Genomic DNA, 26,407 nt, shown 5'->3' with positions numbered 1-26,407 from the left:
AGATTCAGTTCAATATACTCGCATTTGGTATCGAGTCTCGGAGATCCGAACTTCCGAAGACCGACCATTACATATCGAGCAATTACGGCCGCCTAATCCTAATCCCCGAGACACTTGCTTTAGATCACGCGCCGTGACTAGGGAAAGATCAGACGTTGACGCTCGGGGTCGGGCCCGAGATCTCGGCCCTATCGCAACATCCGAACCTGTGATCTGCAACTTTAAAGCCGACCCGACTATAGGCGGGTTCCTGCTTCTGCAGACTTCCTGGCTCGAGTCCAGATGGTGGTAATCCTGCAAGCAGAATCTGTAAGCACACATGAAGGATAGGATTTAAATCTTGGCTGCGGCCTGCGGATCCTCCCGGTGGTTGCGGCCCACATCATTCAGCTTTCTTGTTGAGAAATCTATAGTGCAGCTGCACGAAGGCACTTCCAATGGTTAAACTAGCTACCTGAAACGATGACGACGCCGGACGATCCTCCGTACCGAGTTGCGAGACAAATCCGCGGGACAAGCTTGCTTGCGACTTGAGCTTGAAGGTATATAAGGAGGGTTGTACCCAGACATCCTCTAGTCCAACAACCAATCTCGTCCTCATTTATCCTCTTCTCAGTGGCAGTACGTGGGCTCAAATCTTTCCTTATGCACTTTATCTCCACCCTGGCCGGTCTGGCAGCCGTTGCGCCACTGGCAGTGTTCGCTGGTCCCCTGGCACGATCTTCCACCTCGCAATTGCCAGTCATCAATACTACCCTGGGTGATGTCCAGGGTCAATACTCACCTTTTCGTGGCGGTGATGTGGCTGTTGTCTATAAAGGAATTCCTTTTGCTGCTGCTCCCACAGGAGACAACCGCTGGAAGGCTCCTCGACCTGCCACCTCGTGGAGTGGTGTTCTCAATGCGACTGAGTTTGGCCCTCAGTGTGCCCAGACTATCAGCAGTGCGGGTATCTTCAGCAGTGGCAAGACTACTACGAGCGAGGACTGTCTATACCTGAATATCTGGACACCCAACTACAACGACACCTCGGACATCACATCTAAGAATCTACCTGTGTACTTCTGGATCTACGGCGGTCGGTTCGAAGGAGGCTCGGGAGATGTGCTGACCTACGATGGCACCGGTCTCGCGGCCAAAGACATCATTGTTGTGACCATCAACTACCGTCTGGGCGCGTTTGGTTACCTTGCTCATCCTGAGCTTTCCGCCGAGTCGGGCCACAACAGCTCCGGCAATTACGGCATTCTTGATCAGCAGGCTGCGCTGCGTTGGGTCCACGAGAACATCGCCAACTTTGGTGGAAATTCCAGTCAAATTACTGTGGGCGGGCAGTCTGCCGGCTCTGCCAGTGCCCTCGACTCCATGTGGAGTCCTTTGAACAAGGGCCTTGTGGCGGGTGTCATCGCCGAGAGTGGTGCGCGTGGCCCTCATGACCCCATGACGGGTAGTGCAGCAACCAGCTACCGCACCAAAGCTGCTGCTGAAGCCCAGGGTGTCGAGTTTCTCAAGGAGTTGAATGTTACCAGTCTTGCTGCGGCCCGCAAGGTCCCCACGGAGACATTGATCGGATACGACTCGCTCAGCGACACCATCTTCGAAGGCACTCAGTTCCAGAACCTGTCCAGCTTCTTCATGGAGCCTCCCATGTGGCGCCCAAACATCGATGGCTACGTCCTTCCTTACGGCTACGGCGAGTCTCTGTCTCTTGACGCGCACCTGGACGTGCCCATTCTCACTGGAAACAACAAGGACGAGTCAGGCGCCAGCACTGACGCAGGCCTGACCGTCGCCAGCTACAAGGAACTGTACACCGAGCTGTTCGCCAACAATGCCAGCCAATTCTTCAAGCTCTACCCCGGCCAGAGCCTCGCCCAGGCGAACAACAACTCCAACGAGTTCTACCGCGACCTGAGCCGCGTCGGCACCTGGGAGTGGTCTGTTGACTGGGCCGCCGGCGGTGCCAAAAGCCCCGTCTACACCTACTACTTCACCCGCAGCCCTGCCGAGAACCGCGACGAGGGTGCCTATCACGGCTCGGAGCTCTGGTACACCTTTAACAACATCCCCTACTCGGACTATTCCAACGTGACCTGGTACCCCTACGACTACATTGTGGAGGAGCGCATGTCCAACTACTGGGTGAACTTCATTCGGACCGGCAACCCCAACGGAGATGGACTGCCCGAGTTCCCCCCCAGCACTAAGGAGAAGCAGCAGACCATGTGGCTGGGCAACTCCTGGGGCTCGGGCCCTCTTTCTGCTGAAGATGCGCGGATTGAGTTTGTGGAGAGCTGGATGGCGACGATGCCTGAGTGGTAGTTTGGGACGGTTCGTAATTGTTTTGGTGGATTGTATCGGTTGTGTAGTGGCACTATGACACTGTGCGATGCTTGAGTTCGGACATTGTCCGTATCTCACTGATTTGAGTCCTCGCCGGATGGGAACGGGACTTTGGCTTCTTCACATTCTTTCACATGTATATTACTATATAGCAGCTACTTTACTTGGAAACTGTGTGTGGTTTCGTCTCATATTTAGATTGACCGCATCAAATAGAGTCCACAATATATCTACGTGGAAATAATAATTAACTACCCAAAAAATCCAAAGAACCCAAGTCAATATACAGCAGCTCGTTTCCTATAGTAAGTACACTCTCCAAGAAGATTCACGCTACCTGCATCCATCACCGCCTGAATACATCAATTCAATCTGTGAGAGAACATAACCTAATAAGGAGAGCCAAATACCTTGAAAATCTTGGAGATAAGTAGGAAGAAGAACTATTCAGATATGATATATTATTTATATTCTTCTTATATAATATATATTATATCATGTACTATCTTACAAATTTTAAGAAGATCTGGTATATAACACAAGTAGATAATAGAGAGTAGAGAATATGGGTATATTGTTTTGGTTCCCCGGAAGAAATTGATGAAGAGGTCCCGCCTGAGTAGAGATTGGTAAGAGACGAATCTTTCCTAAGAGATGGAGGTAGTATAGGAAAAGTAGGCGTTGGCATAACGGAGGTGTGGACGCTCTAGCGTGCTGCCAGACCAGTCTGAAGCAGGAAGTGAAAGAAGCTTCCTGTTCTGCTTTGGGAACTGTAGGGAATGATGTATGATGTACGGTACTCCCGGTGTTTACCCCGGCCAGGCGTTCGAGACACTGTTCCTCCTAGGTTGAGCTCTGCGGGATGTCTTGTCGTCTCTCGAGGCGGCAGATGGAAGCATACTCATAGATATCTTCTTGGATCTAGAAGCACCTTCTATAGTGAGGGGTGTACCTCTGGACCGGGTAAAGGGCTTATCCGACCGAAACGGTACTATATACTGGAACGATTCTCAGGTGCTGGAGAGATTGATAATGCGGTTAACCAAGTTCGCAGACCATCTTTCGAAACGCATCGGGACGAGACTCGGGTGTTTTTTAGTGACTATGCCGTCCTGCCTGTGGTGCTTCAGACGACGGACTGCTAGTAAGCCTGGTCTGTTCAAAAGACCATTCTAGAAACTTGACAGACAATCTGAGGCATGGCAGAATCGACGGCACCGAGGTTTTTTATCGTGGAATCAAATTTAAAGATCCTTTGAATGAAGCACATGAAATGGTCAAGTCTTGTACAGTACTAGGTGAAAATAGTCGTAGACTGATAAGGGGGGTTGTAGCTTGAATAAACCCCGCAAGTAAAAGAGGCCATGTCCGTGCGATCACATGAGTAATAAAACTGCGCGGAGGTTGTCGAATGGCAAGAATAAGAAGAATACTAAGAAAGACCGTGACGAATGTCGTTCCTAAATTCCAACGTCTTTAGATCAGTGTCCGCTGGGACGCTGTTTAGCGTCGATCGGCAAACATGAGGCCATCACAGTATCGATAACCTTGACCGGGTGAGCAAACGATACGTTTGATAGGCAAGCTGCAGCCTGTGGCCAAGAGAATAATATCTTGGGGACATATATACTGTGACAGATGCTGTAGCGCAGTTGCGCCGTTCAACAAGGTTGACGCGATATGCATTTAGGGGAGAGCGTCGGATGAGCTCCCCAAAATTATGACCCGTGCGCTCGGACAGTGGCGCAGCAGACAGAAGGCATACGTTTGAGTATCCATAGTTGGAGTGATGATATCTTGATTGACCCACTTTTCAATGTTCTTTGTGAGATGGTTGGTGTTGTGAATGGGTTATGGGGTGTCGAGCCGGATAAATACTATGGAAATGTGAGAATTGTTAGCTCTCTCCGGCCATGAGTATCCGGAAAATGACGGAAATTATGAGAAAAAGAGTGATACATCGGTGCATCAAGCAGTGTTATTCTTTCAGGCAAGTAACTCTCCCACGTCAGTCGTTGTGGCAGCGGATAAGAGAAACTGGTGACTTTGATGAGGATGCCTTTTGGCTTGCGCAATCCGACGGCATCCAAAAGTGGAGCTGCAAAGCTTGGCCCGGCCGCTCAATCTCATCCCCTTCAGGAACCGGCTTGCGAATAACACCTTGACCTTCATGTCTGGAGCAACACTTGTTCTCTTTTCCCTCCATACAGATACGCGAACTCTCCCAATCTTGCTTGGCAGTGCTTTGATTGCGTCATGCTTTAATTATAGACAGTCCACTTCCCTTCAGCAACAAAGGAGATGTGGATGAGTGATGAGATGGAAATATATACATTCCCGTCGGCAGTGTCAGCCACGCCGACACTGGCTTGCTCTTCTGTTCAACCTGCGATTATCCTCATGATATGCGGTGTCCACTCTCTCGCCGCCCCTGGATTGGGTTCATAACTTGTTTCTTTGTGTTGAGCACATTGCTTGCAGCTATCATCTTTCTGGGCATCCCTAGTCTACAGCGCTTACGCCTACGTATCGGCGTCTCATTGTACGACTCAGGATTTCTAGGCCTGTACCCCGTTCGTGAATATGTCTCGACTGATCTTGCGTCCCCGAAGTTGGAACAAGTGGCGCGGGACCCGCGATGCAGCAACGACCTGGTCTTCCTCTCGACTCGCGGCGACGCGGTCGAGCAGCCGGGACCCATGATCTTCGATGCCCAGGGGGAACTGGTATGGAAGCTGCCACCGACCTCCGAGCGGCTGGACAATTTTCAAGTGCAAAAGTACCGCGGAGAGACCTTCTTGACCTACTGGCATGGGGTCGGGGAGAATGGCCATGGGCGCGGCTCCTGGATCATGGTATATTGACCCGTTCCCATGCTGCGTCAATTGACACATCTCTGACAGATCCGCTGGCTAGATGGATTCGACCTATACTCCCCGTATCGAAGTCCGCGCCGTGGGCATGGCGGAGGGCGACATGCACGAATTCCGCATTACACCCAACAACACCGCCCTCGTCATTGTCTACACCACCGAACCGGCGGATTTGAGCGATCTGGGCGGGCCACAGCACGGCTATATCCACGACTGTCTCTTTCAGGAGATCGACATCGCCACCAGGGAGTTACTCTTTGAATGGCGCATGTCAGAGCATGTGCCCCTAACCAGCTCCTACGAGGCATTACTGGGCAATGGGTGGAGCCCCGCGCATCCCTACGACGTTTTCCACATGAACAGCGTAGACAAGGACGAGGCCGGCAACTACCTGGTTTCTGCCCGACACACGCACTCGATCACCAGCATCAATGGCCGCACAGGTGCGGTGCTCTGGACCCTTGGAGGAGCGCTGAACGAGTTTGCGGATGCCTCTAACGGCTCCGCCACCGACTTTGCCTGGCAGCACCATGCGCGGTGGCAGGATAGCCAGACGATCACCCTGCTCGATAACGGCGCCAAGTGGTTCTTCGACGAGCCCACCGCCAGCCGTGGGCTAGTTCTAGATTTGGACGTGCCCAACCGCATCGCGACTGTCAAGGCGACCTACCAGACCCCCGTAGAGCAGCCAACCGGGGCGCTCTCGCAAGGAAGCATGCAGTTGCTGCCAGACACAGGCAACGTCTTCATCGGCTGGGGCCACTGCGCCGCGTTCACGGAGTTTGCGCCCGACGGGGAAGTGCTGTGCGACACCCATTTCGGGGCTGGTAACTGGTTCCAGCTGGGCCAAGTGATGTCTTATCGGATCACAAGGGGCCGCTGGGTTGGCCGACCCAGAACCCGACCTGACGCAGTCGTCCGCGGGTCCTCTGTATACGTGAGCTGGAATGGCGCTACGGAGGTGGCGAGGTGGCGGGTCCAGCGCTGGGACGGTCAGAAAATGGGTCAGCAGATGGCCTTTACTGCCGAGCAGACTGTCCCTCGCGACGGGTTTGAGACCGAGATCCCTCTCTCTGACGAGGGAGGGACGACGGTTTATTTCCGAGTGGCCGCCCTAGACGCGCAGGGTCAGGTGCTCGGAGTCTCCCAAGTGATGGGGCAGCAATCCCAAGGCTGGGGCGAGCGGTTCGCGAGCCGATATCTCGACCCCATGTCGAGTGAAGTGGAGACGACGCTGGTCTTAGTGGGTGGTTGTCTGAGCTGGTGTGTCTTTCTGCTCTGGAGATGGGTTATAAATCGCAGGTCGCAGCGCCGCGGATACAAGCCGCTGTCGCTGGAGATGTCACCTCGATATAGCACGGACGAATCCGAGGCAGCATTAGGATAAATCGCATGTTTAGGATATAGATTTCGCGGATAATATACCTCTCTGTTTTTCTCTTTTTTCACCAGATATATATATTTGATAGAACCCGAGAAAAAGGGCCCTGATCAGTAAACATTTTGTATGCTGAAATTCTAGACGCAACCAGGATCTAGTATACCTGAAAAAATGCCGATCTCAAAATCAGTGCCTGTGAAGCAGTGTCGCTGGTCCGTTAACTGGGTCACCGGTGGTGCTAACCTTGAAGAGCCCGTCCAACACCCGCGGTCCTGCTGAGAGCTGTGACAATGGTGCGTATCACTGACACTGTGCGATGCTTTTTAGGTATCTCACTTATTTGAGTCCAAAATGAGAAGAGATTTGAGCTTCTTAACATTCTTTCACCGGTATATCACTATAGCAGCTATACGTTGAACCAGTGTAGTTTTGTACACGAAACATTGCATTAAATCGCGATCATAAACATATCTACTCAAGAGAAACACTAGGCCTAGACAATTCCGGCATCCAACTCATATCCACCAGCCTGTTTCCTACACTCTCAAACCCAATTCTCCCATCACGCACTCAGATCCTTCAAAGCCTAACCTACTCCCCCTTCTGCCCCCCTTTCCCTTCTCCCTTCTTCTCCCCGGAATCCTCCCCATCCTCTTCCCCAGTCCCATTAGCCATCAAGAACCTCCTCTTCTCCCACCCGACCACATCCCCACCCAGATTCCCCTTCCTCAATACCCTACCGGGCACGACCCCTTTCTCCTCCAACCACATCAGCGGCCAAAACACCGCACACCCGACGATACAGAACAGCGTCGCCCACGTCTGCGCCGCCAGCACCAACAACTGCCCAATGCCCCAGGGCATGACGAACTTGATGAATTCCGAGGGCTGGTAGAAGTCCTCCTGCTTCTTGATGTAGTACCGCTTCCCGGACCCTTGCACGGGGGTCCGCCCGTCCTCCGGGTCCGTGGTCAGGTCCAGCACGGTCGTCAGGGTCACCGGCGCCACGTGGAAGGGGACCAGCCAGATGGAGAAGATTTGGGAGATGGTGAGGTAGAGTTTTAGGGAGGGTTTGTCGAAGGCTGTTGGGGGTTAGTTTGGTCCTGTGTCTTGTTGAGGGTTGGGGGGGGGCTGGGCTGGGGCTTGATGAGAGTGAGCGCTAGGCGACGTACCAACCGATTGCACCTCCAGTTCAATCCGCGGCGACATGATCTTGTACCATTGGTAGATCTTTTCGACGAACCAGCGGCTGCCTGGGTAGCTCCAGACGCGGCAGAAGGGGTGCACGAAGGCGGCGGACGGGGTGAAGAATTTCTGGATCGTGCGCTCTTGGTCTTGCGGGGTGGATTGCGTGAGGTGGTGGATTATGGTGCTGATTTCGGAGGCTATTTGAGGTTTGAGGTTAGTGGTGGTCATACTAGTGGTGGTGATAGTAACTGTGATCGTGTTGGTGATGATGGTGGTCACTTACCTGGGTCTTCCATGTTGACTATTTGATTAGTGCTTAATGTGGAGGGAGGAGGTTAATTGGTGAAATGATCCTAGGTAGTAGGTTGAATTGATGTCGGGATAATGCTGGTTTGATTGGGAATAGATTTAAATATAGGCAGGCAGTGGTTGATACAATGAAGTGATTGAGGGATGATGTCACCGGTTGCGTTGCATGTGAAAAGCCCGGATTCTCGGATACGATGAAACTCCACCCACCCACACACAGTAACAAACTCTCTCAATAGAATCACTACTTTTCATGGTATCGAATGTTATCTCAAAATACTCCACACAAAAACCAAGCAAACAAAGTATGGCACAAATCACCGCTTCCAGCTGTCCACCTTCTTGCGCCGCTTCTCGAAGATCTGACCAACTCCCACTCCGTCGTCACGCTGTCCATCCTCGGTGATCTTGCGCTTCCGACTCTTGTCCAATGCACCTCCGCTGCCCTTGGCCCTCCGGGTGAGTTTCGTGATCCGGTCGGCGCCCGCGGTGAGATCCCTCCAATCTTCACCACCGTACTGGTTCTGCGGCCCCTCGGCCCGTAGTCGCTTGGCCCGGTCCTTCTTGCTTTCCTTCATCAGACGCACAAAGTTGGTCTCTTCGTATGCGGTCCGCTCGGCCTCCCGCTCGCGGTCCTTCTTCGACTTCGTGTGTCGACCACCCTGCACAATCGTGCTACCAATGCTCGGCTCCGCCATAGGAGCGGACGACATCTCGGCGCTAACGAACTCGTCAATGACATTTGACCGTTGGGCGGGACGCTCGCGGCGCTCTTTCCGCTCAGTCGTGGGTAGGGCCGTAGGCATGATCCGCGGCGGTCTGTAGATACCATCGCCGGCGGGTTCGTTGTTGAGCTTGTCGGGTCTGGCTTGGGGTTCCGCCTTCTTCGAGAAGGCCGAGACATTGGGCCGGTAGGCCATCTCGTCGATGTCCGCTCCATCTCCCTCCTCCTCGTCCTCCTCGTCGCTGTCGCCCTCGCTGTCGCTGCTACCCTCCGATCCCGACTCATCGGCGTCGGAGCCCTTGGCTTTCTTGCTCTTGCCTGTAGAAACACCATCCCGCTCTGCGCGCTCGGCATCCTCCGCGGCCTTGATGACTTTGTCCACCTGGTACTTGAGTCGACCTTCCAGCGGGCGCACACCGCGGTCCAGGTAGACGCGTAGCTCCACAAGTTTCTTAACGATATCCTCCGGGAGGGACTCGTCGACCTCTTCATCCTCTTCTTCATCTTTCTTCAGGCCTCGCAATTGGAAAATGATCAAGAAAACGAGGTTCTGAAGGTATGACAGGAGGAGGTCGGATTTGGTGTCGAGAAGCGAAATGCCGTCTTGCGGCGGCTCGATCGACACATCGGAGGGGGCTTCCCGGGTGGCCTGGGGCAAGGACGAGCCGGTGTTGTTCAAACATGTGGTGAGAGTCTCCAGCAGAGCGGAGACATTCCGTAGGCCCGAAGGCGCAGGTTGCGACACTGCGGCCGCCATTGTCATTTGATGTGTGTGGTTTCGTTCTGATGTGTTTGGCCGCCGCGGAAGATTTCGAAGGGAAATTTTTAGAGATGGCTTATCGGCACGTGCCGATTAAGTCCTTAGTCATTCGTGCAGCAATGGATAACGGGATGTCACGTGGGCCAAGAGCGACGAGCTGGCCTCAACAACGGGAGAGCCTGTGAAGTGACGACGCTCCCGCCGTTCTGGGAACAGCTCGGTTTGGTCTCTCCCAATTCTTCCATTCTCCCATTCCGTTCCCTATTAAAGGTGCCGCATTCCGCCCTTCGAGTTGGTTTCTGCTACTGTTCCCCCGAGTGGCCAACTCGTGCGATCTTCGAGATTCGCTTGTGGCGTGGAAAGCTACAATCTGTGAGTTCCATCCCCCCAGAAAGCTACGCTTACAATCGGTGCCTAGGCCCGGCCCCGAGCATCCTATCTCTTGGCCTCTCAGAGCCACGGACACGAGCTAACACCGCCCGCTTCTACTTAGAATCGCCCACCATGTGGTTCAGCAATCGAGCCCTACCTCTAACCACCCTTCTTCTCTGCGCCCCTTCGTTGTCCGCCGCTTTCTACCTCCCCGGTGTCGCCCCGACCTCGTACGATGAGGGTCAGTCGGTGCCGCTCTACGTGAACCACCTCACCCCCGGTCTCGCGCAGCAGGATGAGCAGCTGCACTCCGTCTTCTCCTACGACTACTATCACCCAGCCTTCAGATTCTGCGCTCCCGAGGGCGGACCGAAGGATGTCCGGGAATCATTGGGGTCCATTCTGTTCGGCGACCGGATCCAGACGTCACCGCTGGAGCTGCATATGGGCCAGAATGAGACCTGCAAAGCCATCTGTGGCACGGCCACCTTCGACGCCCGCAGTGCGAAATTCGTCAACCGGAGGATCGAGCAGGGATACAACATCAACTGGCTGGTCGACGGCCTGCCCGGCGCCCAGATCAACATGGAAGCTGTGACCCAGGACAAGTTCTACAGCCCGGGATTTGCGCTCGGTTCGATCAACGATGACGGCCTCCCGGTTCTGAACAACCATTTCGAGATCCTGATCGACTACCATCGGGTCGGGTACGGGGCCCAGGATAAGTACCGTGTCGTCGGTGTGCTTGTGCAACCCGAATCTCGGGCCAATGCTCGGATCCTGGAGGACGGGACCGCGGAGTGCGAAACGGATGGGACTGGCGTTGTCCTGAACGAGGAGGTCGAGACCACCGTGGCTTGGACCTACAGTGTCTACTGGCGTGAGTCGTCCACCCCGTGGGCGACCCGTTGGGATAAGTACCTGCACGTCTACGATCCCAAGATCCATTGGTTCTCTCTGATTAACTCGGCCGTGTTTGTTGTGTTCCTCGTGGGTATGGTGAGCATGATTCTTATCCGGGCTCTGAAGAAGGATATCGCTCGCTATAACAGACTCGACATGATCAACCTGGATGATTTTGACAGCACTTCGGCAGCCGTGGAGGACGGCATTCAGGAGGATTCAGGCTGGAAGTTAGTTCATGGTGATGTGTTTCGCTGTCCTAAAGCTCCTCTGCTTCTCAGTGTGCTTGTGGGCAATGGTGCTCAGCTCTTCATGATGACCGGTGTCACCGTTGGTAAGCTGCGTTGCGATCGATTTGCATGTCATGTTATTGACTCTTGTGGACAGTTTTCGCCCTCTTCGGTCTCCTTTCCCCTGCAAACCGTGGCTTCCTTGCGACGGCCATTCTCATCATTTACACCCTCTTTGGCTTCATCGGGGGCTATGTATCGGCTCGTGTCTACAAGTCATTGGGTGGAGATGCCTGGAAACGCAATATTATCATGACCCCTGTGCTGGTTCCGGCCCTTATCTTCGGCACCTTCTTCCTGCTCAACCTCTTTGTCTGGGCCAAGGGATCTAGCGGAGCTGTACCCTTCACCACCATGCTCGCCCTGGTCCTGATTTGGTTCGTCATCAGCGTGCCTCTCAGTGTGGCCGGAAGCTGGCTGGGATTCAAGCAACAGGTAGATCACACCCGAGCGTGCCGAGGCGAGTCTTGCTAACGAGTTGACAGGCAATTGAGGGTCCGACTAAGACCAACCAAATCCCGCGCCAAGTGCCGCCCATGGCTGGTACGCTCCGCCCGATTCCGTCGCTCCTGTTGACCGGCATTCTGCCCTTTGGAGCCATCTTTGTGGAGCTTTATTTCATCATGACTTCGCTCTGGACCAACAAGATCTACTACATGTTTGGGTTCCTGTTCCTTTGCTATGGCTTGATGGTCATCACCTCGGCTGCCACGACGGTGCTGTTGGTTTATTTCCTGCTGTGTGCGGAGAACTACCGGTGGCACTGGAGGGCGTTTGCCGGAGCGGGAATGACCGGAGTGTACGTGTTCCTGAACGCTCTGCTGTTCTGGATCACGCGGGTCAGTTTTGGTGGCCTCACGGGTGCTGTTCTGTACATCGGCTATTCCGCCCTGATCGGCTTCGTGGTCTTTATTCTGACAGGTATGTGGTCGTCCCATCTGAGAATAGGGTGCATTAAGAGCAGTTAACTGACCATTAATGAACAGGCTCTATTGGCTTCTTCGCCAGCTGGGCGTTTGTGCAGCGCATCTACGGCTCGATCAAGGTCGACTAGAGAATTTGCCGTGACATTACTGAGTAACTGATCGCGTCGTCAACTCGGCCCGCTCCCTGTGGAGCCACCGAGGCGTTTTGCCTCGCCCAGGCCAACCAGGAAAAACCCCCTCACTGCCTCATTCGGGGTATGACTGTTATTATTATCTTGCCCCGGCGTTAGACTTTCGCAGACTCTGGGACAATGGTTCGCATTTGTGAAGCATGGCCATTCCCTGGGAACCTTGTCGTTTTTGTACCTCGTAAGCCCAGTCGGTCGCTGGTCGCTGGTCGCTGCTCTTGTCATTTTTATGAGATAGTTATCACGGTCCCTTGTCTAGGATATCCCATGTAAAGCGGCAGTTCATTGTTCTATTGCTCTGTGCATGATTCTTGCTTTCCTCTGCCATACTGCGCTGGTGTTTGTTGTTTTGTTGTTTTCTTTTTGGGGGGGAGGGCTGTACATAAATCGGGGGAATGAGTGACGGACGGATCGACCGTTGATGCTTGAAAAGGGCAATGATGGGGGGATGCCCGGCGGCATTGGATATTTCTTTGTATGTGTACAGTACGATGGACAAGCCCGGAGTGGAGACAGTGGGAGAGGGTGACGAAGAGATGTGCAAGTCGTTGGGATCTAGGCCAACGCGAGTCGTGTTTCGACCGCAAGGGCAATTGCCAAGGCCGCACATAAACATGTTCTGGACCGGCGGCTCGGGGCTATGAAGGAAGCATCACCGGTTCGATCCCTCGGGCGTCGCCACTACTTTTCCTCTTAGTCTACCCATTTCTAATTAAGTCGGACTTGATCCTCGTCTCGCTCGTGTTCTGTTCTTTCTAAATTATCCTGCTCTTTCGCGACGTCACTCGACTACACCTACACTACACTAGACTTACACGATTCCCAACCACTATACTACCTACTACCTCCCACCACCACCAGCAGCAGCCTCGGTCCCTTTTCTTCCCTCTTATCGGTCCCACCACCGCCGCTTGTTTTACCCCGCGCTATCCGAAACTCCGTGTCTTCTCTCGTCCTTCGCTGCGCCGTCCATCCCGCACACGCATCCCTGACGCACCCCTCTCCTACCCTCATATATCACCGAATTTGACACTGTGGTGTACGCATAGTTGACAATGGGCAAGTCGTAAGTGATGCGCTTCCCCAGTTGCCCCGCGTCGCCATTCGAGAGACGGGAAGGGAGATGGGGACGCAAGCAAGGGCGCGATACAATGGCATAGGGCCTTGTGTCGCAGATGAATCTCTTAGGACTTCTCTCTCCAGAGAGACAAACCCAGTCTAGACCTGATTCCTGGTTCTCTGCGCACCCCATGCTTCTGCGAAACCTCTTGCATGAACCCCTCCCCCCTCCCCCCTCCCCCCGGTCGAACCCTTATCCGCTACCGCGCGGCGGCCCTCGCTCTCCCTCGTCCCAAACATGTACTCATGTTATCACCCTACCCGCAAACTACACCAAAGGCTAACATCATATATCCTTCCCACTGCAGACAGTCGAAGCTCTCCCCCGCTCAGCTGGACGAACTCCAAAAGGCGACACATTTCGATAAGAAGGAACTGCAGCAATGGTATAAGGGTGAGTTCCTTTTCCATCGGATCTATACACATGCAGCATATGACTTGCGAGCGAGCACAACAGCCCACCAGCAGCATGGGACGCAAAGCCAAGAACCGCCTGCGAAAAGAGGCACTCGCGATAAGCAGAACCAAAAATAAATAGTCAAGAGCTAACTCTCCCCGGTTATAAACCAGGCTTCCTCAAAGACTGCCCGTCGGGCACCCTCACCAAGGAAGAATTCCAGAAGATCTACCGCCAGTTCTTCCCCTTCGGCGACCCGTCCTCGTTCGCGAACTACGTGTTCCGGGTATTCGACTCGGACAACAGCGGAATGATCGACTTCAAGGAGTTCATCTGTGCCCTGTCGGTGACCTCGCGGGGCAAGATGGAGGATAAGCTGGACTGGGCGTTCCAGCTGTACGACATCGACGGCGACGGGAAGATCACGTACGATGAGATGTTGGCGATCGTGGAGGCGATCTATAAGATGGTGCGTTGTTTTCCCCGGCCTTACCTGTAATTCTGGCACGGGCTGTTCCTTCATCAATTGGAATTCCGTTCCGCACCCTCCCGCACTGACTAACATTCCCGTCCAACAGGTCGGCTCGATGGTAAAACTCCCCGAGGACGAAGACACCCCCGAGAAACGGGTGCGCAAGATCTTCCGCATGATGGACAAGGACGAGAACGGGAGCCTGGACATGGAGGAGTTCAAGGAGGGGAGCAAACGGGACGAGACAATCGTGAGCGCCCTCTCGCTGTACGATGGGTTGGTATAGAGCCAGTCCTCTTGCATGTTGTTTTCTACTTTCTCTCTCCCCACTCGGTGAAACCGGCGCTTACCCGTTCTCGCTTTTTCGTCTTCTGCTACTTCATGCCTGCCTGTTTTTTAGCTGTGTCGTGTGCGATGTGGTGAGCTCTACGTTACGTTACGTGATACATGTATGTTTTTTTCTTTTGTTGTTGTTGTTGCTGCTGTTGTTGTTTTGCCAAGGATTCCCTACGAATATGTTTGTGCTTGCGTTATGATGTGTGCGGGACATTTATGGGATCTTTTTTTTATGTGGCTGTATGTGTATATGTTTCAAGTTATCAACTCCAAGACAGTCCCAATTAGGATGCGGGTGGGAGGTACGTCATAGTCAGCGTTGTTGCTCAGTTTCTCTCCCTCTCTCTCTTCTTGAAATTTGATGGTATTCTCGTTCTTCCTTCTGTACCATGGTTTTTGCCTTGTTCATCGGCTTCAGGTGTCCTCCTCTGTGTATCGTGGAATGCGGGCGGCTGGTCATGTGCTTGGTTTTTTTTTTTTTTTTTTTTCTTTTCCCTTCCTTTCCGGGTACTTCTTCTGCTTGATGTACGGGTTTGTTGGTGCTGGTGCTGGTGCTGCATACGCGATAGATCCCCAGAAGCGGGTTCGAGGGTAGGGTAGGGAAGAGGAAGGCGATTTGTAAATAACGTTACACTTCAAGACGCCATTGCTAGCTTAGCTTCTCATGCAAACGTTGCGATATTTCGTTACCATCATCACCCGCGGCCTGGTTCTCATGGTGGTAATCACAGTATCAGGAAACCATAAGGATGTAAGTTAATCTCGATCTTGAATGACAACTCACTCCTCTTGGGGGGTTTCCTTAACTTGATGGTCCCAATATCAAAACGCGATTCCGCTTGAGAGGATGTTCTTCTACATGGAATGGCAACAACGTTTCTTAGTTCTTTTTCTATCTTGCATCGTCACGCACAAGAGAAGAATCGAGATCCGGTGTGTTTGTCATCCAGACACAACGGCTGTCCATCTATAATCTGTAGGGCGAATCCTTATGAAACAGAGAGCGGTGATAGTGGGATGGGATGGGTATAGATAGAGGTGGGAAGGAGATAGGTAGGTAGAGGCACTGTAGGGCGGCGAGGGGCCAGTGGGGGTATGAGATTTCCATCTAAACAGAGAATCAAAAATATATCCCCGCAACTCTCGAGACCAAGTAAAGCAAGGCAAGGCAAGAAGCACAAGAACAGAGAGAGATATCATATGTAATCATGCCTCATGCCTCACAGTCAGAGAAAAAAAAAAGAGAGAGAATGGTTGGGATATCTTCTTTCCCCCCCAATCAATACGAGAGGGCGAAAAAAAAAAAACAACACGAGGCGGGCTTCATTCCTTTCGGCTTCACACATGATGCGACAGAAAAAGTATTTTCGGAGAATGAGAAAGATAATACACAATGAAAAAGAAAAATCGTGAGATATCATCGTCTATCGAAGAACCAGCTCGTGCGCTTGGCGCCAGTCTCCTGCGACTGGACGCCGGCTACGGGAGCACTGCTCTCATTTCCTCCGCCGCCGCCGCGGAGAGGCTTGGCGATTCGGGAGCCGCTGAAGTTGAAGCCGCCGTTGGCGTCCATGCTGGGGAGTCCGCGGGTCGAGCCCTGCTTCGCGGCCTCAAGGCGTTCCTTCACGGCGGTGAGTTGGGCTTCGAAGCTGTTTTGGGTGAGGTGCGTGGTTAGCTTGAGGTCTTGTCCTATACGGGGTTTAGCCGAGAGAATTCCCTACCGGTGGTTCGCTTGGGTGAGTTTCTCCTGGCTCTCCTGGAGCAGGCTCTCCAAGCTGGCAATCCGCTCATTCCGGGCGATCAGCTTTCGCTCCGCGATGGCGACCTCCTTCTTGAGGCTGCTGTTCTGCTCGACCAGCTGGCGCTGCACGTGGGTCAGCTGCTCAAGGTTGCGCTCCAGGAACGCCATCTTCTTCTGCTGCGCCCGGTTGTTCGAGGAGCGGAGGACGTTGTTGTACTGCTCCCGAGCATCATCCAGCGATATCTCGAGCTCGACCACCCGCTCGCAGCGGTTCTGCAGATCCCGCATCAGGGACTTCTTCATGGCGTCGAAGTCGGCGATCTGCTGCTGCAGGTTCTTGCCCGCTGCGCCGTTGGTCGACACCCGGGTCTGCGAGTCGGCAAGGGACTGGCGCAGCTTGCCCAGTTCTTCGTCCTTGCGTGCAATCTCGCTGCGCAAGTCTGTGACAGCCTGCATCTCCTCCTCCTTGCGCGTGACGTACACCTTCTCCAACCGTTCCCGGATCTCCTCCACGTCGCCCTCGCCCAGGTTCCGTTCCAGAAGGGTCTCGTATTCCCGCTCGAGAGTCGCCAGCTTCTGCTCAACCTCCGCCCTGCGGCTGTCCTGCAGCTCGCTTAGCTCGCCCCGGTCATTCATCGTAAGCTCAGCCTGGCGGATGAAACCCTGGGTCTCCTGCAGACTAGTGCGCAGCTCCAGCAGGTCGTCGGGCGCAATCGTCTCCCCGGCTTCGCTGATCTTGTGCAGTTCGTCCACGCGCGACAGCAGCTCCTGGAGCTTCCGTTCGTTGTCGGAGAACACATCTCCGCCCAGGTCGAAGCCCGCCATCATCTTCGCCATCTTTTCGGCCTTCTTCTTTTCCTTCTCGTCCAGCGCAGCGCTGGTCTCCTTGGCCTTCATCCGTACGTCGAGCAACTGCTGCTTCACGTCGTCCAATTCAGTGGTCAACTCCGAATTGGCTTCGCGAAGACTGTCCATGGTGATGGAAGCTTCCTTGCTCTCATACGACACCTTCTCCAACTGCATACGAAGCTCATTCACCTCGGTGGTGAGCTTGTCGTTGTCCTTACCTGAGCGTGCGGTATTCTCCTTCATGCTCTTCAACTCCTCCCGAGCCTCGCGCAGGCCCCGCTCAATGCTAGCAATGTGAGACTCTTTCTCCGCGATCTGATCTTGCAGCTCGTTCTCCCGTCTCAGGAACTCTTCCCGCTCATCCTTCTCGAGAACCAGGCTTGGTGTGCTGGATCGGTCCCCTAGTCTGGAGTCGGGACGAGGAGTCTCTGAGCGGGGAATGTCCTGGAAGCGAGAGGGAGTGCCAGGTCGAGGGGCACGAGCCTCAGCCTTAGCCGCACTGACGACTTCCGAACCTCTTGATGGGGTCCAACGATCCTTGGGAACTGCTTCACCACTGCGCCACACATGAACTTCCGTCTCCAGCGCCGAGATATAGGTCTCGAAGTTGGTGACTTGACTCTGGGCCTTGCGGAGGAGCTGCTTCAATTCCGCCGGGCTGAGCTCCGCATTCACCTTCGCCTTGTTCTTAATAGCCTTGGCGCGCACACCAAATCGCAGGGTCGAGATGGTTTCCGCATCGTTGTAGCTACTGGGCGAGCAGTTAATGATCAAGGTTGTCCGCGAGTTACCTCCCAAACTCTCTTGCAGAATTCGAGTGAGCTTGGAATCACGATAGGGAATGTGCGTCGATTTGCCATCCGTCAGCGCGTTGATGACCATACCCAGAGCACTCAAACTCTTGTTGATCTTCTTCGCTTCCTCGAGAGTCTGGCCACTCGCACCGGTCTTACCGACCTTCTCACTACCCGCCAGATCGACCAAGAAGAGCTGACCACTCTTGGCCGATCCGGTCTCCAAATTCTTCTGTGTAACGGTAATGACGAAGATCGAATGCGACCGAGAGGACTCCTGGTTCATGTTGGTCGCTGCCACCGCTCTGGCCGCGCCACCCCGGCGCATCACCTCGTATACCTCCTGGACGCTAGACACATAGACCTCCAGCAGGCCCTTGACGTAGACACCACGAGACTTCTCCTCGTGAACCGGCAGGTTATCGTTCTGCGGTACGAGCAAGTCGCGAATCCGCTCCATGTAGATCTCCATATAACTGACCCGCACCGTGTACTCGATGTTACTAGGACTGGTGAGGATGCTAGCGAAGATCTGCTCGACAATGCGCGGAATGATACCCTTGCCGATGTCGTCGTCGATGTCGGAACCCATCATCGTATACGACTTTCCCGCACCCGTCTGACCGTACGCGAAAACCGTGCCGTTATAGCCGTTCAGGATGTCATCCACAGTCGGTCGGATCGAAAAGTTGAAGACATCCTGCTGCTTCGAATCCATAGGGAACACTTGATCGAAAGTGAAGGCTCCAGAGCCCTCTCGGGACTGTTGACATGCGCGAAAAGTCGGAATTTAGCAAGTCTGGGAACATAACCCCTCCCTCTTCTCGCTTCCCCGCACTCTTGCTCTTCGGAAGAGAGGGTGCAAAGAGAGAATGGCTGAGGGCCAACTCAAAACGTTCACCTGAACAGGAGGACTCACGTTGACAACACATGATTGTTCATTCTCAAACTCGACGATCGGTTCACCCCCGGATGCCAATTCGACTTTGTTCTGCGGTCGGAATCTCGCAACCACTGTGTCGCGGAGCGGTTAGCTTAGCGGACACCATGATTTTACCTTCAAGCAGAAGAACCAGAGGGAACTAAACACAAAAACAGAGGGAGATGGAGAATGCGCACCCTTAATGGTGTTGGGGCCGTTAGGGCCAGATGACCTGTCAAGCCGAAAATTCCATCAGTACTGGTTCTTGCTGCCGCGTGCGCATTGTGAGATTTGCCCACGAGGTGGGTTGAAGCGGTGTGAAGGAGGAGGGAAGCAGCAAGAGCCAAAACAAACGTACGCCATGATCACTCTGACCCGGACTCAAGGTGAGGCCGATAAAGAGAAAGAAAAGAAAATAAGGAACCCCAGAGGGGGAGGGGGTGATGCGAAAATGGGGGAGCGGTTCGTTCAAATCACAAGAAGGTAGGTAATGAGAGAACGGGCTTGGGAGATGGAGAGCGGAGAGTAAGTAAGTTAACGAGTAAGTCAGTAGGTTAGAGTAGAGGGACAGAACGGACAGACGGGACGGGACAGACTAAGGTAGACTAAACTACCTACTGTTTGGGTCAGGGGTCCACGTGCGATTACGAGTAGGCCGGGCGGTCAGAACCACGACTGGCATCTCCCAATTCTGTGTTTCAGAAGACAGAAAGAAGTATGTACAACACAGTCAACCACCTATGCTCCTGACGTGGGGCCATCTCTGCCTAAGAAGTCTGAAGAAGTTTTGCATTCTTATCGGGCATTGAGGGAGGGGGGGAATGGACTAGGCGCATCAAACCTGTCTATTGCAATAACTAAAGTTCCCGAGCTCGACTTTCTCTACCCAAACCGAATCCTGCCTGGCATTCGCCTGCCAACTTCATTACTTCATTGGAATGCCTTAGTTCCGCTGTGCAAATTTGCCTAGGCAAGAATGTTGGGGTGAGACTACATCATGAAGGAGCTGGAATCGCTGGCAGACGGTCTGTGAATGGAAACTCAAATTTAAAAGAATTCAAAGCAGCCGAATTGTCGGGCCGAGTATCTGACATGCAGTAGCGGCAAAGAGCAAGGAGACACCAAAGTCAAATGCAATCAAGTGAAACAACAAACGACATAAACATAAACACGAAACCGATGCAGCTATTCATAATTACCAATGGGAGATCACGATAAGAAGAACAGATCAAGATGTAACCAGGCGCCAAAACCCCACGCTGTGCACGTCATCAACGGAGTGCCAGTCCCTTAGATTCACTGCCCTTGCATTCCCACAAGAGCATGATCAATGCCTCGGGCACCAAGCCCAAGTGGAACACAGGGCAAGACATTGTAAACATCGCCATGAACCAAGAGTCCCAAACCCGCGTATAGTAATATATCATAGTCGTCTCCCCTCCTCTCTCGTCTCTAATCTTCCCAGCTCTTCTCGACTGTCTCGCGCACCCGCTTGATGTACTCCTTGCGGTTATCTTTGTATAGGTTCGAGGCTTCTACATTGGCGGGGGATGAGGTGTTCGGGTCGTTGAGCAAGCTATAGACAGAAAAGGAATCGTTAGCATCGTTTTATTCCCGCCTCGTGATGGATTGGGGACGAGCAAGGCAGAGAAGAGTCCTTACCTCTGAATACTGGTAAGAATCGCGGCCACGTCATAGGTTGGGCTCCAACGGTTCTGTAGGATGTCCAAGCAGAGCTCCCCCGTGCCGTAGACATTGGGATGGAACATCTGGCTGATGAATTTGACGCCTGGAGGCTTGTTGGGGTACTGCTCCTCGAAGTGCATCACGAGCCGGAATGTGCCGTCCTCAAAGGGCGTATCAGCGGGGCCGATAATGACCGCATTCCTGGAGGGGTTGTCAGACTCAGACTCTATTGCGGGAGAGAACATCGGGATGATTAGGCTTACTCACCAAGTCATGACATTGTCTGCTACAGGAGATGCGGAAACTCCAGCAGGAGGGTCGGTTTGCATACGCTAAAATAAAGCATACCTGTTAGCTAATGTAGCTCGGCTTGGCCTTGGTCGAGACAAAGCTTGAAGCGAGAGTTGTGATAAGAGACCCATTGTAACGCAAGGGACATAGGCACTAACGCGGCGGGCAGGTACATACCTTGAAATCGCGCATAAGGCGACGACGGGCAGAGGTCGACATTGTGGCGGGGTATTGACGATGAAGGAGGAGCTATCGGAAGATGGTCCAAGAACAAGTCAGGATGTATGACTGCAGGTGGCAAAGACCACGAATGGGTGACAGAGGGGTGGGCGATGTGGGTGAAAGATGTGGCGAAGAGGATGAGAGATCTCAGGCCGAAACTTGAGTAACAAGACAACGAGGAGTTGAAGACAGTGGAGAATTGGTCGGATGGAGTTCGGAAAGAGGAGAACGAACGGACGATAGTCGGAGCGGGAGGATGGGATGGCGGGCGTTGATCCTCGCTGCTAGTCTACTACTGCACCGTCACAGTGAGTGTTTGTTAGTTTTGTCAGACCAGTCACTCACTGACCGCTGATTTAGCCTGGATAACTAACCACAATAGGTATGGTGTGCTCATGCCATTCGAATTACCTAATGCTTATCCAGAAGTCAGACCCGTGAGCTCATGCTCTCACCGCCCGCTTGATTGAAGTAGCATGCAGCCGGACCACAGGCTCGGCCCACTGCACGTGATTGCGCATGTAGTGTGCAATCTTTCTCCTTCCCGCCCACATTGGACTAACCCGAAGCAGGAACAACTATAGATTCGTCCCGCCATACAATGCTATAGCTGGACACTGCATTCCAGCAACCAAAGGGATGTCAAACAGTGCCGGTCATTGACCCAATGTTCTATGATAAATCTGACACACTTTGAAGTTTCTTCACAATCATGAGAAGTTGTTGATTACCACCGCCGTTTCAAGATGCTAGGACCGTTGGAATTACCGTTATTCCCCTCCTGCTCAGATTGCCTGGCCTGGTCGGCAGACGGGGAATTGGCCATCGGTGCGGGGGAATACGTCCAGGTCTTGGTCAGTCGCCTGCCCATCACTACCGAGCCTTTACGAATGATTTCCTAACTGCGAACAGACCCCCAAGACGGCCAATGAAAAAGCGGAGCAGGGCCCTGTGCAAAAAGCCATCAACGACTGGCATTCCAATCGGTTCAGGGTCAATGTTTTCACTGAAAGCGAATGGCCGACAATCTATCCCCAGAAGCGTGACAATTTCTCGCTTGGCGGCGAGCAGTCCCTTAGCACCGTGGTAGGTCTGGCCTGGTCTCCTCCCGGACTCGCTAAGTTCCGGCGCTGTGTGCTCGCAGTCTTCACCTCCAATCTGCTGCTTTCCCTCTATGAGCCTGTCGGGATCCAAGGGAAATGGACGCGCGTAGCCATCGTCAACGATTCCCTAAAACTGCACTTTCAACCCCAGATCCAGGATGAGGGCTTGGCCCTGCGGAAATCATACATTCGGTCTTTTTCGTGGTCATTGCCTCTGAAAGTACCTATCGCGGAGCAAGATGCGGAATCACTAGCAATTCCCGGCGTCGAGAGTCGCTGGGGCCATCACCTGTTATCAGTGGCAAATGACTCTAAGGATGTGATCTTCCTCCGAGTACGAAGCTTGGTAGCAGTACAAAGTCCAAGGTATACAGCTGATGTGCTTGCCATTACTTCCTTGAATAATCCCTTCGTGAGCTATGCTGAGGCTCAACCATCATCGCTCTTTTCCGCTACGCTACAGTCCAAAGCCATTGTCTCGTCAATGAATTGGGGCCCATGGATCTTTCCGGGAGAAGAAGATCAGGCGCAACGCCCAACTGCCCGTCACGCGATAGGGAATCTGGCCGTTGTGTACGGGACAAAATTGCGGGTCCTCAGACTAGAAGTTGACCCAGCATCTCTCAAGTACGGAGCAGACGTGGGTCTGCCTCCCGAGCCAGTGGCCAAATCAGAAGAGAACGCTTCAGTATCTTGCGAAGGACTGGAAGATTTTCGTTTCACCGGTCCTATTGAATGGATCAGTCTGGTAAGACCACATCTGACAGGGAGATATTACTCGATTAACCATTATACCAGGACAATGCGCAAAGTCTTTCTTTGGCTGCAGGTGTCTTTGGGGGCCTCGCTCTTATTACTATGCCTCACTCGGCATATGAAGGAAATGAGCAGAAAGCCTCACAAATCGAGTTACAACACCTACCATTCTATGAGGACACGGCGACAGAGATCCAGTCCGAAGCCCCAAGGCATTGGGATCCAATATCATGTGAGCGATATCCTGTCAACCACACTCGCCCACGCTGACACGAGAAAGCCATGACTGTCACACGAGAGCCTGAATCTCAGAATCTCGCGCTGCATATAGGAACAGGTGGAGGCTACGCAATAACGAAACAATTTTCTCCCGAACAGCAGGATCTACTAATCTCCAAGGCCTCCTGGAAGAATCAAATCGACGATATGCGGGAACAGTTCGACTTCAATCGAGATTTCGGAGGCCTCGCCGTGGCCAGGATCTGGGGTCTGACCTCATGCAAAGGCATCGTTGCGAGCGCTACCACGCTCCACCCCGGAGACGTCATCGAATACCGCACAGCCGCCGAAGACCGAGTGATAGTAACCTTCTCTACAACCACCGGTGAAGTCGCAGACGAGCTCCCCAGCGGGCCAATAGCAACATCGGACCCCGACTCTGCCTCTGGCCCTGACGCCCCCAGTGCACGGCGCGATGCGGCCCTACGGCACATTCTACATTCTCAAGACGAAGAAGGCGACAGGTCACCACTGTCTGGCAAAGTATTATACGCAGCAGCGTGCTCGGCCATAGTCGATTGCGCCAACGAGGAGATCATGGCGCAAGCCCGCCAGGTCTTCATCAGACTCGCGACCATCACGGGCGCAGATCTGACCGAGGAGATCTCCAAATGTTCCACCTCCAAGAGCACGGTGAATGTCAAGTCAGCCGATAAGCTCAGCGGGCCAGGCAGCCCTCTATTCGAGAGATGCGAGATCTGCGATGCCGGCCTTGCTTGGTATTCGAACCAGGAAGCGCAATGCGCCGCGGGCCACCTCTTCGGTATGTAGCACACCCAGAAGAAAGCGTATGCTATCCTGCACATCACAAACTGACAACCCCTTTCTCGAATGCAGTGCGGTGTGGCTTGACGTCACTAGCTATCCAAGACCCCGGGATGTCCAAATTCTGTTCTGGCTGCGGAAAAGAGTATCTGAACGAGGACGAGATGGACTCGTCAGACGCGGATCTCCAGCGGTCTTGTCAGCGGCTATTCGACATGTTCGATACGTGCACCTTCTGCGGCGGGAAGTTCCGTCCATAGTGTTAGTTGCCGGTATATAGCTCAGTAAATACTTAACAACAAGTCAATGCTGCTCTCAGCCAATCGCTCGCTGAAGAAGGAATAAATTGCTATATGTATTGATTATATCGGTAATGGCACTAATACAGCCCCAGCAGCTTCCCCGCCACGGGATTCCACTCATCATCCCAACGACGGGCACTCTCCTTGCGAGCCCCGTCCCGCAGACGTTCCAGCTTCGTATCATCTTTAAACAGCTCCACGAGATGGCCCACCAGCTCCTCCGAGCTCCCGAACCCAAGCCCATTGACCCCCTCCGTCACGAGTTCGGGCCATGCCTCGAACCGATTCCACCCGACCACCGGCAACCCGGCGCCGAACATGTCCACGACCTTCATGGGCAGATCCACGCCACTGCTGCTGGTGTGCAGGCTGACGCCCAGCGACGCCGACGCCAGCAGGCGCGCATAGTCCTCCATGCTCAGCCACGCGGTGCAGATCGTCACCTTCTCCAGCCTCCCCGCTGCTTCCAGCTCCCGAATGCGCCGGAGATACATCTCCTTCTGGGGTCCTTTGCCCGTGATGATCGCCAGGATGGCGGGGAGTTCTGAGGGGCTGCTCTGCTGCTGCCGCGCCAGCGCGGAGTATCGGCACAGGGCATCGATGAGCACGGAGAAGTCCTCGTCCGCGGTCCAGGAGGTGGAGCTAACCAGGACGCGGAGGGCGTTGGTCGCGAGGAGCGGGCGCACGGGCTCGGTCTGCGGGAGGGAGCGGAGAAAGGCGGCGCGCGCGGCGGGGTCGGAGATCGGCTGGAAGTGGTCGGCGGGCCGGTCGTGGAGAGGGAGGATCGGGGCACGACGGATCCCGAGGTCTCGTGCGAGGACGGTGGCCATCGCGTTGGTGACGCAGAGGTGCGCCGTCGCGTATTGGCCGAAGAAGCGCTCGTAGCGCTGGGAGAGGCGGACGAGCGGGTGGGCGTCGCCGAGCTTGAGGGCCAGGATCGTGTAGCCAAAGTTGTGCCAATCGATTATTAGGCTGGTCTGACGGAGGAGGCTAGTGAGGGTGGCGATGGCGAGGGTGGGGATGGATGGGGGGTTCTGTCGTGGGGAATGGGGGTTGAGTTTAGCAAGGACGGTAGGTGGGTTATGAGGGGTGACTGACTTGGACGAGAAGCCATTTGGCGGGCTTGGTTCGGTAGGCGAGAATCCACCAGAGACAGCCGAGCTGGAATAGCACTTTGAGGGGTCCGAAGAGGAGGAAGAGAAGCTTGTTGCTTGTTTGGAGGAAGGTCGGGTGCGGGGGGAGCGCGACAATGGAAATTCGGGGGTGGGCGGTGATCTCGGGGTGGACTTCCGATTCTGAAGAAGCCGTGTATTAGTTTCGAGCTATGCGACTGCAATTGATTATCTTTGCGCACCATGGTAGCCGATGATGTCCACTTGGCCTCCGCCTCTCGCTACGCTGAGCGCATGGTACTGCATGCGCGGGCTGCGACCGATGTCCCCTAGTACAAGAACTTGGACGGTTGTCTTTGGTTTGTCGGAGCCATCACTTTCAGAGGCAAGTTGGGGTGTATATCTTGATGGGGAGAGGAAAATGATTGCCAGCGTGAGCGCTGTAGATGCGTAAAAGGCGATGCTGATGAGAGTTGCGAGCATGATGTACGACGGATCAAGCTCTTGAGGGGGTTATGAAGTCGATGACAGATGATCCAGCATTATGCACGGCAATAGTGAATCAAATAAATGACGCGCGATCAATAGGCGTCTCAACCATGTATCGCTAAGCCAGCAGAAGTATGTCTATCGATCCTGACCCTGCGCGATAATGGAAGAAAGAAATCTAGAGCTCTGGGGACAAGCTGGCCGGAGGAGGAATCCTGGGCCGATGAACGGAACCCCACACCGGAGTACGGAGGCACGGCACACACAGAAACACACACGCCGGGCGCGTCAGAATAAACAAATCGGGCAAATTGACAACAGGTGCGCGGCTCGCATTGATAGGTTACATGCCACTGGACCAATTAAGTATCTTCGGCGTTTTCTCCTCTGGTTATCTTTCGGTCTAGCTGGAGCTTTATCTATCTGTCCTACCCCGGATCATCCCCTCATAAGTCAAATTAATACATTGGGGAATGATTGATTACTCTTTCCATACACTCGATTTGACGTGTGTT

General features: G+C 53.8%; 11 protein-coding genes across 11 annotated transcripts; 5 read left to right on the top strand and 6 right to left on the bottom strand.

The window, feature by feature from the left end:
* Positions 1-332: 332 nt before the first annotated feature.
* BO82DRAFT_385279 (carboxylesterase/lipase family protein) lies at positions 333-2,549 on the top strand. Its single transcript, XM_025638166.1, has one exon. It carries the CDS (start codon positions 646-648, stop codon positions 2,320-2,322), a length of 1,677 nt encoding a protein of 558 aa, XP_025489431.1. The 5' UTR covers positions 333-645; the 3' UTR covers positions 2,323-2,549.
* A 2,194-nt stretch (positions 2,550-4,743) lies between these two features.
* Positions 4,744-6,603, top strand: BO82DRAFT_376566 (arylsulfotransferase family protein; the record flags this gene model as incomplete). Its single annotated transcript, XM_025637531.1, has 4 exons — positions 4,744-4,783; positions 4,825-5,198; positions 5,260-6,401; positions 6,519-6,603. 4 exons carry the CDS (start codon positions 4,744-4,746, stop codon positions 6,601-6,603), a joined length of 1,641 nt encoding a protein of 546 aa, XP_025489430.1.
* Positions 6,604-7,032: 429 nt separating this feature from the next.
* On the bottom strand, positions 7,033-8,081 carry BO82DRAFT_394017 (uncharacterized protein; the record flags this gene model as incomplete). Its single annotated transcript, XM_025638707.1, has 3 exons — positions 7,033-7,679; positions 7,770-7,982; positions 8,069-8,081. 3 exons carry the CDS (start codon positions 8,079-8,081, stop codon positions 7,189-7,191), a joined length of 717 nt encoding a protein of 238 aa, XP_025489429.1. The 3' UTR covers positions 7,033-7,188.
* Positions 8,082-8,206: 125 nt separating this feature from the next.
* lcp5 (small subunit rRNA maturation protein LCP5) lies at positions 8,207-9,593 on the bottom strand. Its single transcript, XM_025635772.1, has one exon. It carries the CDS (start codon positions 9,573-9,575, stop codon positions 8,412-8,414), a length of 1,164 nt encoding a protein of 387 aa, XP_025489428.1. The 5' UTR covers positions 9,576-9,593; the 3' UTR covers positions 8,207-8,411.
* A 201-nt stretch (positions 9,594-9,794) lies between these two features.
* Positions 9,795-12,348, top strand: BO82DRAFT_136691 (transmembrane 9 family protein). The gene is made up of 5 exons (XM_025630032.1): positions 9,795-9,950; positions 10,072-11,187; positions 11,241-11,578; positions 11,629-12,064; positions 12,130-12,348. The coding sequence occupies exons 2-5, from the start codon at positions 10,083-10,085 to the stop codon at positions 12,195-12,197; spliced, it is 1,947 nt and encodes a 648-aa protein (XP_025489427.1). The 5' UTR covers positions 9,795-9,950; positions 10,072-10,082; the 3' UTR covers positions 12,198-12,348.
* A 649-nt stretch (positions 12,349-12,997) lies between these two features.
* Positions 12,998-14,737, top strand: BO82DRAFT_136688 (EF-hand domain-containing protein). Its single transcript, XM_025630031.1, has 4 exons — positions 12,998-13,323; positions 13,685-13,770; positions 13,947-14,242; positions 14,352-14,737. Exons 1-4 carry the CDS (start codon positions 13,313-13,315, stop codon positions 14,529-14,531), a joined length of 573 nt encoding a protein of 190 aa, XP_025489426.1. The 5' UTR covers positions 12,998-13,312; the 3' UTR covers positions 14,532-14,737.
* A 711-nt stretch (positions 14,738-15,448) lies between these two features.
* Positions 15,449-15,889, bottom strand: BO82DRAFT_136664 (uncharacterized protein). The gene has a single exon (XM_025630030.1). It carries the CDS (start codon positions 15,779-15,781, stop codon positions 15,524-15,526), a length of 258 nt encoding a protein of 85 aa, XP_025489425.1. The 5' UTR covers positions 15,782-15,889; the 3' UTR covers positions 15,449-15,523.
* On the bottom strand, positions 15,807-19,401 carry BO82DRAFT_315549 (putative kinesin family protein (KinA)). Its single transcript, XM_025632540.1, has 5 exons — positions 19,246-19,401; positions 19,085-19,119; positions 18,885-18,979; positions 16,303-18,728; positions 15,807-16,230 (listed from the first exon to the last, which is right to left on the bottom strand). The coding sequence occupies exons 1-5, from the start codon at positions 19,248-19,250 to the stop codon at positions 15,999-16,001; spliced, it is 2,793 nt and encodes a 930-aa protein (XP_025489424.1). The 5' UTR covers positions 19,251-19,401; the 3' UTR covers positions 15,807-15,998.
* Positions 19,402-19,865: 464 nt separating this feature from the next.
* ubc2 (E2 ubiquitin-conjugating protein RAD6) lies at positions 19,866-21,395 on the bottom strand. The gene is made up of 4 exons (XM_025635771.1): positions 21,042-21,395; positions 20,841-20,905; positions 20,550-20,774; positions 19,866-20,463 (listed from the first exon to the last, which is right to left on the bottom strand). The coding sequence occupies exons 1-4, from the start codon at positions 21,081-21,083 to the stop codon at positions 20,340-20,342; spliced, it is 456 nt and encodes a 151-aa protein (XP_025489423.1). The 5' UTR covers positions 21,084-21,395; the 3' UTR covers positions 19,866-20,339.
* Positions 21,396-21,695: 300 nt separating this feature from the next.
* On the top strand, positions 21,696-24,322 carry BO82DRAFT_340783 (uncharacterized protein). The gene is made up of 5 exons (XM_025633525.1): positions 21,696-21,940; positions 21,999-22,937; positions 22,988-23,177; positions 23,226-23,987; positions 24,062-24,322. Exons 1-5 carry the CDS (start codon positions 21,833-21,835, stop codon positions 24,247-24,249), a joined length of 2,187 nt encoding a protein of 728 aa, XP_025489422.1. The 5' UTR covers positions 21,696-21,832; the 3' UTR covers positions 24,250-24,322.
* Positions 24,323-26,035, bottom strand: BO82DRAFT_340781 (chitobiosyldiphosphodolichol beta-1,4 mannosyltransferase). The gene is made up of 3 exons (XM_025633524.1): positions 25,646-26,035; positions 25,390-25,586; positions 24,323-25,325 (listed from the first exon to the last, which is right to left on the bottom strand). Exons 1-3 carry the CDS (start codon positions 25,884-25,886, stop codon positions 24,369-24,371), a joined length of 1,395 nt encoding a protein of 464 aa, XP_025489421.1. The 5' UTR covers positions 25,887-26,035; the 3' UTR covers positions 24,323-24,368.
* Positions 26,036-26,407: the final 372 nt, after the last annotated feature.

The sequence above is a fragment of the Aspergillus uvarum genome (assembly GCF_003184745.1).
Source record: "Aspergillus uvarum CBS 121591 unplaced genomic scaffold BO82scaffold_48, whole genome shotgun sequence".
Classification (NCBI taxonomy): Eukaryota; Fungi; Ascomycota; class Eurotiomycetes; order Eurotiales; family Aspergillaceae; genus Aspergillus; species Aspergillus uvarum.
This window is presented reverse-complemented; position numbering and strand designations above follow the sequence as displayed.

What these genes read in the sequence shown, in the direction of transcription:
- lcp5 (XM_025635772.1), bottom strand. Translation starts at nt 9,575, where the DNA reads ATGGCGGCCGCAGTGTCGCAACCTGCGCCTTCGGGCCTACGGAATGTC.
- BO82DRAFT_385279 (XM_025638166.1), top strand. Translation starts at nt 646, where the DNA reads ATGCACTTTATCTCCACCCTGGCCGGTCTGGCAGCCGTTGCGCCACTG.
- BO82DRAFT_340781 (XM_025633524.1), bottom strand. Translation starts at nt 25,886, where the DNA reads ATGCTCGCAACTCTCATCAGCATCGCCTTTTACGCATCTACAGCGCTC. An exon ending in GGACATCATCGGCTACCATG is followed by an intron (nt 25,587 to 25,645) that starts GTGCGCAAAGAT and finishes CGGCTTCTTCAG; the next exon opens with AATCGGAAGTCCACCCCGAG. An exon ending in CCAAATGGCTTCTCGTCCAA is followed by an intron (nt 25,326 to 25,389) that starts GTCAGTCACCCC and finishes TCCCCACGACAG; the next exon opens with AACCCCCCATCCATCCCCAC.
- ubc2 (XM_025635771.1), bottom strand. Translation starts at nt 21,083, where the DNA reads ATGTCGACCTCTGCCCGTCGTCGCCTTATGCGCGATTTCAAG. An exon ending in GCCTTATGCGCGATTTCAAG is followed by an intron (nt 20,906 to 21,041) that starts GTATGTACCTGC and finishes GCTTTATTTTAG; the next exon opens with CGTATGCAAACCGACCCTCC. An exon ending in GCAGACAATGTCATGACTTG is followed by an intron (nt 20,775 to 20,840) that starts GTGAGTAAGCCT and finishes CAACCCCTCCAG; the next exon opens with GAATGCGGTCATTATCGGCC.
- BO82DRAFT_315549 (XM_025632540.1), bottom strand. An exon ending in CGGCCCCAACACCATTAAGG is followed by an intron (nt 18,980 to 19,084) that starts GTGCGCATTCTC and finishes TCCGCGACACAG; the next exon opens with TGGTTGCGAGATTCCGACCG. An exon ending in CTCACCCAAGCGAACCACCG is followed by an intron (nt 16,231 to 16,302) that starts GTAGGGAATTCT and finishes CACCCAAAACAG; the next exon opens with CTTCGAAGCCCAACTCACCG.
- BO82DRAFT_136691 (XM_025630032.1), top strand. Translation starts at nt 10,083, where the DNA reads ATGTGGTTCAGCAATCGAGCCCTACCTCTAACCACCCTTCTTCTCTGC. An exon ending in GATGACCGGTGTCACCGTTG is followed by an intron (nt 11,188 to 11,240) that starts GTAAGCTGCGTT and finishes TCTTGTGGACAG; the next exon opens with TTTTCGCCCTCTTCGGTCTC. An exon ending in GGCTGGGATTCAAGCAACAG is followed by an intron (nt 11,579 to 11,628) that starts GTAGATCACACC and finishes ACGAGTTGACAG; the next exon opens with GCAATTGAGGGTCCGACTAA.
- BO82DRAFT_136688 (XM_025630031.1), top strand. An exon ending in ACTGCAGCAATGGTATAAGG is followed by an intron (nt 13,771 to 13,946) that starts GTGAGTTCCTTT and finishes GTTATAAACCAG; the next exon opens with GCTTCCTCAAAGACTGCCCG. An exon ending in TGGAGGCGATCTATAAGATG is followed by an intron (nt 14,243 to 14,351) that starts GTGCGTTGTTTT and finishes CCCGTCCAACAG; the next exon opens with GTCGGCTCGATGGTAAAACT.
- BO82DRAFT_340783 (XM_025633525.1), top strand. Translation starts at nt 21,833, where the DNA reads ATGCTAGGACCGTTGGAATTACCGTTATTCCCCTCCTGCTCAGATTGC. An exon ending in GCATTGGGATCCAATATCAT is followed by an intron (nt 23,178 to 23,225) that starts GTGAGCGATATC and finishes GACACGAGAAAG; the next exon opens with CCATGACTGTCACACGAGAG. An exon ending in CGCCGCGGGCCACCTCTTCG is followed by an intron (nt 23,988 to 24,061) that starts GTATGTAGCACA and finishes TCTCGAATGCAG; the next exon opens with TGCGGTGTGGCTTGACGTCA.
- BO82DRAFT_136664 (XM_025630030.1), bottom strand. Translation starts at nt 15,781, where the DNA reads ATGATATCTCTCTCTGTTCTTGTGCTTCTTGCCTTGCCTTGCTTTACT.